This window comes from Acanthopagrus latus, chromosome 2 (genome assembly GCF_904848185.1).
Source record: "Acanthopagrus latus isolate v.2019 chromosome 2, fAcaLat1.1, whole genome shotgun sequence".
Classification (NCBI taxonomy): domain Eukaryota; kingdom Metazoa; phylum Chordata; class Actinopteri; order Spariformes; family Sparidae; genus Acanthopagrus; species Acanthopagrus latus.
In genome coordinates this window covers 20,208,142-20,220,639 of record NC_051040.1, presented here as the reverse complement: position 1 = coordinate 20,220,639, position 12,498 = coordinate 20,208,142, and the positions used below count along the sequence as shown (strand labels likewise).

The 12,498-nt window shown below is 41.0% G+C and overlaps 1 protein-coding gene across 2 annotated transcripts in view; it reads left to right on the top strand.

Annotated features, from left to right (window-relative positions):
• The window catches only part of zbbx (zinc finger, B-box domain containing), a 56,902-nt gene extending 45,439 nt beyond the window's left edge, over positions 1-11,463 (top strand). For both annotated transcript variants that reach the window (XM_037083962.1, XM_037083953.1), the window contains 4 exons: positions 3,229-3,393; positions 6,286-6,525; positions 6,701-6,779; positions 11,138-11,463. In XM_037083962.1, the coding sequence (XP_036939857.1) occupies positions 3,229-3,393; positions 6,286-6,525; positions 6,701-6,779; positions 11,138-11,216 (563 nt within the window). In that variant the 3' untranslated portion in view covers positions 11,217-11,463. The remainder of the gene's footprint in view (positions 1-3,228; positions 3,394-6,285; positions 6,526-6,700; positions 6,780-11,137) is intronic.
• Positions 11,464-12,498: the final 1,035 nt, after the last annotated feature.

Sequence of the window (12,498 nt, the reverse complement as noted above, 5' to 3'; positions counted from 1 at the left end):
CTTCAAAAGATTAGATTGTGAAGATTACCTCTGTGTCCAACTTTTGCCTGGAGATACTTTCCAATTTGCAAGCGTTATTCATATCACAAAGGCCTCATAATAGGATTTAGAACAAATATGTAAAAACGTAGAGCTTACAAGAGAGATGAAAATGAGTTTTAAACCCAGAGGAGCACTGGCTGCTTGGTGGAAAACTAGAGATGAGGGACAACACTGATAATTTACTACTGGTGGGTCCGAAGGGATCTTTTCTGAGACGCCTTTTTATTTTGAGCGTGTATGTGTGCATGTCTAAGCCTGCATGCTTTTTTCTTATATTTTCTACCTTGATTTTCTTAAACTGTTGGTGAACACGGGCACACACACATACCTTCTAGAAACTTGACACACTCACAGACATCACACGCATTTCTTGTTTCTTTCACAGCTGTAAACTGTAGATAATAATGCACGTGTCCTTCACATGGCATATAAAGTTTACTTTGACTTTACCTTTCAGTGAAACGTTGAAAGGCATAGTTGTCGATGCAATGTCATCTGTCTTGGACAGCGCAGCTAAAAACATATTGTTTTATCATCGCTGCCCAGAAAATGCAGCAAAAATGCAGTTTATGATATACACCAAACTTTGAAGGAGTTTTGTTTGTATTGAAGTTTTTTATGTTGCTTTTGTTTTCTTTGTTATGACTCATCACTACCCTTTGAGAGAGAATGCATAGACATTTAATTCCATTGTTTGCTCTCATTGCTTCTATCACTCTGAACTACAACAAACAGACATGGCTAACAATGTTTTCAGAACTTTTAGACTTCAACTGTGTCTGGGTTTTGAAAATTGGTTTCTTCTTTCTTATACTAGTGATTTGTAAACAAGCCATGTGTCAGACTTGGACAGGAAAGAGGACTCAGATGCAGAATACGCGAAAGTAAATTCAGGTTTTATTAATCTGATTTTGACACTCTCCAGAATGAATGAAAACCAAATGACTATGAATATCTGGATGACAAACGAGACGAACAACATGGACCATGGAATAACAGAAAACGCTCCCGCAGGAGGAAAACCTACACTATTCTTGGAATCAATCTTAGCTATAAAATATTACAAAATAAATTCACTCCGACGAGGATACACCAGGCTATGAAATATAACTGCTCTATCTTATCAAAATTACAAACACAAATTCACTCACGAGGAGAACAAAAAGGCTATAAAAACTCAACTCAAAACACAAAATCTTAACCAGAAATCTTACAACAAAAATTCACTCTTCTTGAGAGGCAAACGGCAGATAAATAAAACAAGAAATATACTTAGCAATACGAGGTTCAGGACTGTGGATAATGGCTTGGGTACACGACATAGAAGACGAAAAAACTTCGGCGACGCAAACAGGGGAGGACAAAGACTTTATACACATGAGGAAGGGGATCACAGGTGGAAACAATCAGGGATTAGGGATGACGTCAGACCGGGAACACAAGAGGAAGGGCAAGTGACCTGAAATGAGAGGAGAGTTACTTTTCAAAATAAAACATGAAATTCACGAGACAGACCCCAAGACAAGACAGCCTCACCGCGGTGTGACACCATGTCTGTGAGGTGTTCTGACTGCCCAACAAGGCTGTTGCAAGTCTAGTCTGCACCTCTAAATTGCATCAGAGTTTAAGTAATAATATTTGGATCGAATCAGCTGCTATAATTTATCACGGTGTTCATTACACCTTATACTCCTGTCCAAGGCTGTTGAATTTCATGCATTTCAAACAGCACTAACTGTTTGATTGAGCAAGGATTTCTAATTCATACCTTGTTGGCTCAAGAAACCTGCTATGGGCCAAAGTGATCCCATCAACCTTTCCTTCATCGAGTCTCAAAGCCCACCTCTTCACTGTTTCATTGACAAGCTTGCATTAAATGAATGAGGTTGACAGTGAGAGTCTCCCACAAGGGCACCACTACCCTCCTCGCACCACGCAGCCAGCCGCTCGTCAAACCCCGCGCTGTCTCTGCCACCATCGTTAAAGCTCCAAAGTTAATGAGAGAGAAAGGTTAGAGAGGAGGAATATCACCTTGACAACACTCTGCACTCATTTATGTCCCTCCATCCCTCCATCTGTCTCCTGTATTTTTTTTCTCCAGGCAGGGCTGAGATCCAACAGGTTTTATATGGCTCCTGCTCTGCCTTTTCCACCTCTCTCTCCTTTCCGCTCTTACTCCCTGTCACCCGGTCAGTCAGAAAATGAGGTTGTTAGTGTGCAGCTTCTGCCTCATGTGCATCCAGTCAAACAGGGAGAAAGAGGGAGACAGACAGACAGACAGACAGACAGGCAGGACAATGATCAAACCTCAATAAAAAGACTGAAAGAAGAAATGTAGGAGGCACTAGCAGTAACATCTGATAGACAAGCAGTAAGGAAATCAAAGACCAGCAGACAAATAGATGAAGAAACATGCATAAAGATAGAATTTCAAGTGGCATCTTTTGATGCATTTATTAATCCTTTTTTCCCAAAAGAGTTTCAACCCTTTCTGTTTTCTTTGTGTGAATTTAGAAGCTGTCTGACTCCTCTCCTAATTTCCTCTTTTCATTTGCAGCTGATTTAGTCTGGTTAGTAGCTTTTCCATCCAGCCAATAGTATTAATTGATTGCCTAACCACTGGAGACAAAGAAGAGAACTGCAGTAATTGCATTGCAGCTGTCAGGATTGGCTGAATGGACTTGTTAAGCAATATTGGTTTGGTACAGATGCTGCTGCTGAGTGGATGATTGTATCAAATGTAATGGATGTGTTGTGATCTCCTCAAAGTTCTGTGTGTAGAAATTGAAACTCTGACTATTGAGAATCTAAGTGGAACACTTCCAAAAAGGGATGACAGCAGTCTTTTGGTTTTTCTTTTTAAATCAATGACCAGCAATTAAAAAAGGAATATCCATATTCTATTATTCACACAGCTGCTTTGTATTCTATGGAGCATCATTGCACTGTCATAGTCAAGAAGTTATTCCATGCATGGAATCTATACGAAATCACACACTGTTGGAGTTGGATAGCAAAGAAAATGCATTGCTATTTCCGATTGCTAGCCATACATCTAACTGACAGCAGTGTGACATTACATGATATGTCTTGGCATTTCATTTACCTTGTATCCACATATTCCAAAAATATTTTAGAGCAGGGTTAGGATAGGCTCCCTCTCTTACTTTTCTTTCACTCTTTTAGAGTCACATGGTTACTGGCCAAGCAGCAGCCTCAGCTCCTACACTGAGGAACACCTGGTTTACGAAATGTTGAAGAACAACACCACCCAATCAACTGGAATTCAAAGTCACTCAGCCACACCCACCAGGAGAAGAGAAATAACAGCAAATGGACCAGGAACATCTGGTAAGTGTATGTACGTGTGCGCATGCTTGTGTGTAATTTGTTACTCCATTTGAACTCCATTTCACGCACAATTCATACAGCTCATTTCTGTATATAGTCACACTTTCTTGGCAACGAGTATGCAGGTTTCTTTAAGAGATTATACTGTATCACTCTCAGACACAAACAGGCACACGTTCTGCACGCACACACGCACACGTATGCGCACACACGCACGCACACACAGGCAGAATTGGGACTTAGTCCAGGAATATGTCTGCTCATCAATTCTCTCACTGGGATCCCAGAAACACTGCAGTAATCTGTTTATTCTGAGACACACACGTTTGCATTTACACAAATAACAACACCTGAGAGACGAGAAGATAATCTGTTCTACTCAGTGATGTATCTAATGCCCCCCACTGCTAATCAGTTCACAAGAATCCCTTCCTCTTTCCCTCTTTTCTCATTTTGCTGTAAACAGCCGTTTCTCTTCTCTCTATGTTGTCAAGCCTTTCAGTCCTGCTGTCTTTTGTTTTCTTCGTATATGTTGCCCTCATATTTTTTATGCATTTATGGAATACCATTATTCTTTTTTATGTTTCATTCCTGTCCTTCCTCTATTTATTTGCAGTTTGACCTCTAAAGCAACTACTTTGAGGCCCTGGGGCCCACATTGTGCTCACTTGCCCTAGGGTGTACTAAAGTTCAATACTTTGAAAAGAAGTTTGCATTAGTAATACCACTAAAGAGCTTAAAACCTTTTCAACATGTTTAATTATAGCATCGGAAGGTCTCTAGTTTTCCACATGTTTCTAATATTTTTTAATTCCACAAGGGAACCGAAGCACAGACGTTTCAGCAAGTTGCCTCACTCTTGTCTGCGTGATGCTCCAGTGTGCTGTCTGACAGCGCGCTGAGGAGGGCCTCTCGTCAAAACATCTGTGTTTTGGCTCCCTCGTGCCATTAATGAAAGTCTTGAAATAGCTTCATGCTCCTGAGAATTTTTGTGAGTGAGAACACCATTTCAAGTTCACAGCATCCGGGTTACCAATTTGGTATTTGGCAGGCTTCATTATACATTATAGCTTTATGTAGTGTATTTTAGCATAGACCTCAGTTATTCCTGACATTTTAATTAGTCATGTAAAACAATGCTTATGTCAGTATGTAACCAAGCAATTAACAGAATGAAATTAAAAACTAAAACTAACATAAAACTCTACACTACATAATTATTACATAATTTTGCTAACATCTGAAAGGCTGCATGGGAAACTTACTTTTATTACCCCGAAGATCACTGTTGTGCTGTTCCAATGTTGGCTTGTGTGTGTTTTCTTTTCAGAAGCTTTGTAATCCAGCCTTGAACTTGACATCTTTTTGAAAACATTGTAAATTAGTTTCATAGTGATAAATTATGTCTGCTGTGATTATCTATCAATGTAATGCATGTTGAAAAAACGTTATTGTTGTAGTTAGTTGTTCACTAGCCAGTCATGATTCCTTGGGTTGGGTTTGTCATCCAGTTAGTAGTTGTTTTTCATGACTTGCTGATTTTATTAATTTTTTGATAGGCCTACATTTTCATTTTTATGGACAAGTATGTTTGGCCACCTCACCCATTTGGCAAGTGGCGAAAGGCAAAGAACTAAAAGGTGCTCTGTGAAACTCCTGTGTTGTGCTGGATGCTAGTTATTAGTTTATGTTAGCGGAATCCATTTCTGAAGTAACTTTAGCTACTGAATATGCATAGCATTGTATGCCTTGCATTGCAGGCTGGCATGCATTAGGCCACATCCTTTGGACTGTCAGAGATAATCAGACCTGAGTGCTGCAGAAGGAAATCCCCACCCAGCAGCATTAAACAACTTAAACACATGGTTTACAGGCTTGTACAGGCAACCAAGAGAGACGAGGAAGGTCTGATTGTTTATGTCATATTACAGTCTACTCACATTTGGCGAATATGTAAGTGAAAAATACATTTAGATTGCTTCCAATTGCTACACAGAGCCCTTTTATTGGTCTTAATGACCCGTTCCTCTGGATATTATAAGGAGTTCATATGGAGTTCATGACCTCACCGCAAACAGCTGGTGCCCCTCAAACATCCCAAGTCCGCCACTGATGCATACATCCTCTGTGTATCTGAAATCTGTTCCTGGTGAGCTCTTGAAGGAGATCAGATTTTAGGAGCACAGAGCTTTATCAGTGAGTAAAATCTAGAAATATGTCCTATCTGCTTTGAAATAGAAGTAAATTGAGTCTACAAGTGTTATGTGTGAGTGCACATGTGTTTGCAGCACTGTACTGCATGCATCATTCCTCCCATGCTGCTTGGTTTGACAGTGCAGGTGGTTGTGAAGTAGTAAGTAGAGGTTCTGTGCCAGTTGAAAGACAGAGTCAGGCACTGAAAGGGGGAGGAGGGAGGGATGGCTGAGGGAGGGTGTGTTAAGGAGACAATGTAAGATTGAAAGAATGAAAGACTTAACACTGGAGCTGGTTAGACAGCACGCAGCATGAGGAATCGGTGTGCTGCACACACACCCACACCATCATAGCTTCTCAATGGGGGCCTCGATGTAATTTACAGTGAGCAGGTGGGGATGGATGTTCAATCTGATTCAATTTGATGTGGCTCGCAGTGGAGTGGGATGAGACACCACTCATTCCACTGACTGTTGTGGTCGTTTCTCTGTCTCAGCCTCTTTCTCTGAATCTCGAGCTGTGTGCCTTCCTCTTACTTTCTTCTTTCTTCCTTCGCATCTTCTCTTATCTCTTTCTTGCACTCATACTTCATGTTGCTGTTTTTGTAAGACAACCTGACTGTATGACCTCATATCTATTGTTTCATCCATCCATTGATTCTACTGCATAATACCACCTATCTCTTTCTTTTTTATTCAGGGTCAGGGTCTAACCAGTCCACACCAACTGCATCTGAGTCCCCTGCTACCTGTCGCCTGTCCCATCCCATTTCTTGCTCAGAATTGGGTACGGTGCTTCGTCCGTTGTCCCGGGCAGCCCAGGAGATCATGGAGATCTGCAGTGTTGACCAGACAGGCTGTGAGGACCCTGACCTAGAAATGGACACAACCGCACACACACTCTACAAACTGGAGGAGGAACTCAGGCTCATAAGCAAGGGTACAGAAAGACACATACATACAGTACACTCAGACATCATGCATGGTGGTATGACCACCATGATGATAATAAAAAAGTCAAGAGTGTGAATTCATGTCTGATAAATAAGTTACTGGGGTATTGATGGTTTTTAAATGAGGCCATAACTGTTAAAACCCCGTACTATTTACTTCAGAAACAGGGAGGCAGACGCCGGTATTTGGAGCAGGAAACAGTAGAAGTCAATATCAGCATGGAAATCATCACTTCACACGGTGAGTAACACACAAACACACAAGAATGAGTGTGTCCCACACACTCCACTGCCTGTCCACTCTGAGCAGGTAAACGGCTCGACACACTTTTGCTCTGAGTGACGTTATTTGTTGAAGACACACACAGTGAAAACCTTTCATTTAGGATTTGGTTGTTCTCCAATTTCAGTGTATGCTTTTCAACCAGCTGGCATATGATCACACTGAAAAAAAAGTATTCCCATTGCTCATTAATACCAACGAGGCAGAATAAAGATTAATGATTCTTATAAGCTCTGCAATCCGTGGCAGTTAGTAGCCTATACTGAAGGCCTGTCCTTGACTCTGCTGACTGGCAGCAGGTGTCTTTTTCATCTGCAGTCTAATTGGAGTGATGTTGTAACTGACAAGACACAATTATGCACAGCAGATCTGCTGGTTAAATTCTGTGCGAGCACCAGATAGTTGTAGAATAACTACAGGAACCTGCATGCTCATGTGCAAATCAAACGTATAATTATTCCACAGATAGTACTGCAGTTTTCACCCAAATACCAGATAACTGGAGGAACGCCTGTGCACGTCTTCTTCCTTATAATGATTCTAGTACTGGCTGAGATTCACATTTTTTGAATTACAAATCAGTAGACATGACAGAGATTGTTCTGGTTAAGCAGCTTTTCTGTTTCCAGGTTGTTAGCAATATTTTTTTGAGTGTAAAACATGAACTTAGCTGCATAAACTTAAAACTTAAAAGAGAATAAAACATGCAAAAATAGACACTTTTTACATCTAGTTTTTTTTTATACTACAGTGGTATTTTTTAATGCAGATAATGTTGTAGGGATTGTTTTGATGACAAATAAACAAGCACAATGATGCACAACAATACGTTTCTTCTGAGGACAGCCCCCAAGCTGTCAGTGACGAGCTCCGTGTTTGAAGGGGATGAAAGCGGTGCTTGTGATTGTCGAAGCCTCTAACCAACCAACTATAATATATGATGAGGTCGCTCTCTGTGTTCAAGCACCCCACATGCTCCAGCCAAGCATGGCCGCAAAATTACCAAAGCTGCCTTTGGACATGCCACCAGTTTCATGAATGTAGAGACTTGTATGTTATTGTTATTGAACCTGAAACAGTTAATATAACATTTTAAGACATTTACATGCCCTCTAGAAGCTAAAAGTAGAAGCTGGAGCTTTGAAAGCATAACAAATTCCCATTCCTGTTTGATATCCTGAAAGGCAAAAGTGCCTTTTTTTCTCCTTTGAGAATCTGAGTGGTGCCTTGTACCTTCTTCCTGTTTTCATGCTGTTGTCTGTCTCTTTTCACCATGATCGCCATGTAATCCATCGCCTTCTCGCCCCTACACTTCCACATACTCCTCTGCTGTTCCAGTGGTCGCTATGGGGGGTAATCCCTCTTTTTTTGTGCTCCGTCAGTCCCTCTCTCTGTTGGATGTGTGGAGTGTGTAATGGATCGTTAGCCAGCAGAACGACTTTAGCTTTGAAAGCATATTGGGTATCAGGCCTTAATGTGCTGCTTAATGTATGCATGTATATGAGACAGAGAGAGAGAGTGTCGGAATATTTTGTCTTGCATTTCCGAAACTGTGTGTGGGTGTGTGTGTCTGTACGTTGTTTATGTTTTTGTGCGTGTGTGCAGTGGGCATAATCTGCGCTAGAGGCCTCGTGCTTAGCAGAGTACTGTGAATATCACATTGAGAAGTGTAATAACCGGATTAACTCATACTACAGACAGGGCTCCCGAAATCAGCTCCTTACATCCTTGAAACATGCACACACACTCAGATATGGACACATGTTGTTGGTCAGTGTTCACTTAACAGGGTTTTTCAGATCAGAGTAATCAATTAGTTGTCACAGCTAACATTTGAAGCATATTTCAACAAAGGTATTTTACTTGTATGTACATCTAAAGCCCAGTTTAGAAGAAAGATCTGCAAAGAGATGAAATTGTTTTATAACTTTTAGAGGGGAAAGTCGCAGCAGCGTGAGCTGACCCATCTCAGGCGGCCAGATGATGTTGCCTCAGCTTATAGGTTTTAGAATGTAATGCACGTAATGCAATCAGCGACTTGTAGCAAAGTCAGCTGGTTAGTCAGTTAAAAACGGTCACTTACAGGTCGAAATGGCAGTTTTGGACTGACTAAAGAGAGGATCACCTCATTAATTTGCCTGAGTAACAGCTGTGTCTGTATGACACAAACCCTTAAGTTCAAATTTAGCCTACTGTTCAACTGACATCTTCACTGTTTTTCTTCTTTGCTGCGTGCATTCACAGCCACTCCTGACCACTCACTCGTTCTCACACAACCACTCACTCATTTGTATTTTAAGGTGTTAAAAAATAATGTCCAGGTATTTTTTAAAAATGCCCAAAAGGAGGCAGTTAGATCGGAAGTAAAGAGTCATTGCTATAGAGATGATACACAATTGTGTCTCATGGCATTGGTCTAATTGGTTGGTTTTCTGAACAATGCAGACAGGCACATTACAAGTGGTTACAGGTTTCAGCTCTGCTTGTTGAAAATCTTTGGTCTGAACAGGCCTTAATTCTTTTCACTTTTCCTCTCTAAATGCAGTTTGTAGAGTTAAATTGCAAAAAAGTTTAACACAAAAACTGCCCCTTTTATACAGGTTTTATGTTATCATCCCCACAGGAGCTTTCAGTTTAATGCTTCTCTCAGCTGCCAGGTACTCACAGAGGCACAATTATTATTTTACAAGATAGCTGGTCTTTTAGACTATGTTGAGTGGTGGGACTATGACTAATAATGATAATGGAGTTCTGCTCTAGAGTGGTCTCTGCTGCCTACCATTATATAGAATAACAGTGTAGTCAGGTAAACATGAGTGGCTTTATAATTTAGTCTTGTATTAAACTTATCAAATATGCATTCATTTTAGTGACTACAACTGTAATACTACATGTTCACTCTAAAGTACACACACAAAACACACACGAGATTGCTGTACCACAGTATGGTAAGTGAGCTGATGTGTGTGTCTACTATGACCTAGCTGATGTTTACCTCTCATCCAGAACACTATTCATCATCTATCTTTGCTCTGACTCAACTGCTTCCAGCTGCCCAGCAGTGCTTTAATGTTGCCTCAGTCTATTGGCTGTCTTTGATGTAACCTTCACTCAGTGTGTACTCACACAGCAGTATCACATTAATACTTGGAAAGTGCACATATTTTGAAAATGTCTGATGTATAGTTAATCCAGTGCAAGATCTGGGTGTAGCCTAACAAGAAGCTTTACATTGTAGAAAAAGCTCAAGCTGGACATCTAGTAGTTTTACACTTATCAGTGTGCGCTTTCATGACAGTGTAATATTCTAAATGGGATTTGAATGATGTACATATTGACATTTAGCTGAAGAACATGCACTGTAATTGGTCATTCATGACTATTCGGACTGACTTCACATAATATCTGAATGTCAGCTTCTGCTTTCTTGGTATTGACAACACTCATTCCATACATGCAACTGGCATTACAGTTTGTAGCTTGGTGGGGTGTTTTAGTGAGGATAACATGGGCATTAATTTGATTATTTACTGTTGCCGCAGGATATAATACAATATTTAATGTGGAATTTGCAAGTCGAGTAGACCTTTAAAAGACTGAAGTCAGTTGTGGATTGCATCAGATTTGCAGCTGTCAACCAGCTCAGAAAAGGAAATAAAAGGAAAATGTGGTCATGCTTCTAAAGAGGTACTGATTATTGAAGTTTTAACAACAAGCAACACTTTGGATCAAAGTGACAAAGTCTATTTGGACATCTAACACAATGATAATTGAATGTCATCAAATATATGAAGAAAATGAGGGTCTGTTTGATGACATGAGAAGATTTATAAAGAAAAGGTAGAATGATAAAACCACCACCACATCTGTTGGAGGATCCCTGCAGGCTGAGTTGACACCGATGTCAGATCAGGTGGGCGGTGTGTGGATGGCACTGATAGGCCCGCTGTCTTTATAGAATCTGAAGTTAATTTGGCCCTGTCATAGTCGAATGCAAAATGGGGGGAGAGGCTCCTCCTAAATGTCTAAATAAAAAAGTATGGAAGCCCAGTGATGTGGTTAACTCTGACCAATAAAAACACTCACAAAGGGGAGGTAGAGCTTAATTTATGATTCTCTACTTTCATCCTCCTCTTACAGGTGGAGAAATTTCATACAAAATATACAAATATATTGCAAATGTTTATGGAGCAAAACCATGATGTCTGCATCTGAAATTAGCTGCAAAAGGCTTACCACATCTGTCCGTCAATCACAGGCGGGTATGCTGTGAATATAGGACGTTCTGTCTCTGATTGGTGGATTTTGTCTTGCAGGGGCAGAGACAGCGAGGAACAAAAGGAGGAAGATGAGGCTGTGCAGAGAGACCAGCAGAGTGTCCTTCTACTACCCTGAGATTCTCACACATGAACATGAACCCACACACTTCTTTGTTCAATGAGCACAAATCAGAAGACACACTTATAGATATAGGTTTGTGAGAGAGGAAAGCAAGCCAAAACACACAATATATCTAGATTTTGTTCACAACATGTGGTAAAGGCTGGCGCAGATGCCTCCAAGGCTAAATCTGCTTGTTGTGTAAATACACAAACATAAAATTGTAATGCTTTGAAAATACATTGCTTGATATATTTATGAAGTCATGTTTTGATTTGAGTTCTGTGTCCATGTTTTCTGTGCTGCCAGATACACACTTGTTGAAGGCATAAAATAAACGACGAGACAGGCAGAGGAGGAGGACAGGAAGTGAGGTGATGGGAAGGTGAATGGCCAGTTGGGCTTAATTCTCAGCAGGAGTCTGCTTGTGTGTTTGTCAGGGTGTGTATGAGTCTGTCTGTGTTAAGCGACAGGTGTTAAAGGGACAGTTGGCTGCGGTGCCAATTTTACCTCCAGGGGTTGATAGCGCAACATTTTTCTCTGTTGCGATCAGTTCCTTTCTTAATAAGGTTACGGTGGTACTGGATCAGGTCAAACTGTCAACACACACACACAGCAAAGAGGCTGCTGCGGGTGATAAATTATGTTTGTAAGGGTGGGGAATAAGGAACTGTGCCAGTGGCCGCTGCTGCCATCTGTCTGCATGTATGTGTGTGCAGGAGTGGAGGGAACGTATAAACAGCAGGCACTGGAACTGGTTTGTCATCTCTGTGGTGAACGTGTACATTTTCTGTTGCTATGTGTGTTTCTTTCTCATCATCTGGCATTACTCCCCACAGCCAGTCTAAATCTCTCATAGCTGCCACTTGTCCTCACCAGAGTTCGCAACTCACCATCCACTGCTTTATTTCCAGCCGATGTGCATGCGAGGACCAAACAAGGACAAAAAGGAGAAAATCACACCTGCATTACATGACCAAAGACACAGAGAAACTCCGATACGAATGAATGTCAAAGACTGAACTTTGTAATAGAAATTAAGATTAGGTTCATTTGTGCACTGCATGTGGTTATGAGTGCAGGTGCATGTGGCCCCGCTCTACTTCAGCCAGCGTGAAGGGATTTAAGGGCATTTTATTTGTCCTGACTTTAATCGCATGAAAGCGGACAGCAAAAGCCCCGTAATCCAACAGCAATCACCACAAGACTGATGGATAGCGAAGAGAAGGCGAGAGAAAGAGCGAGAGACCAAGAGACGGACCAGGAGAGAGAAAGGTGAAAAGGTAGATCTTTGTTA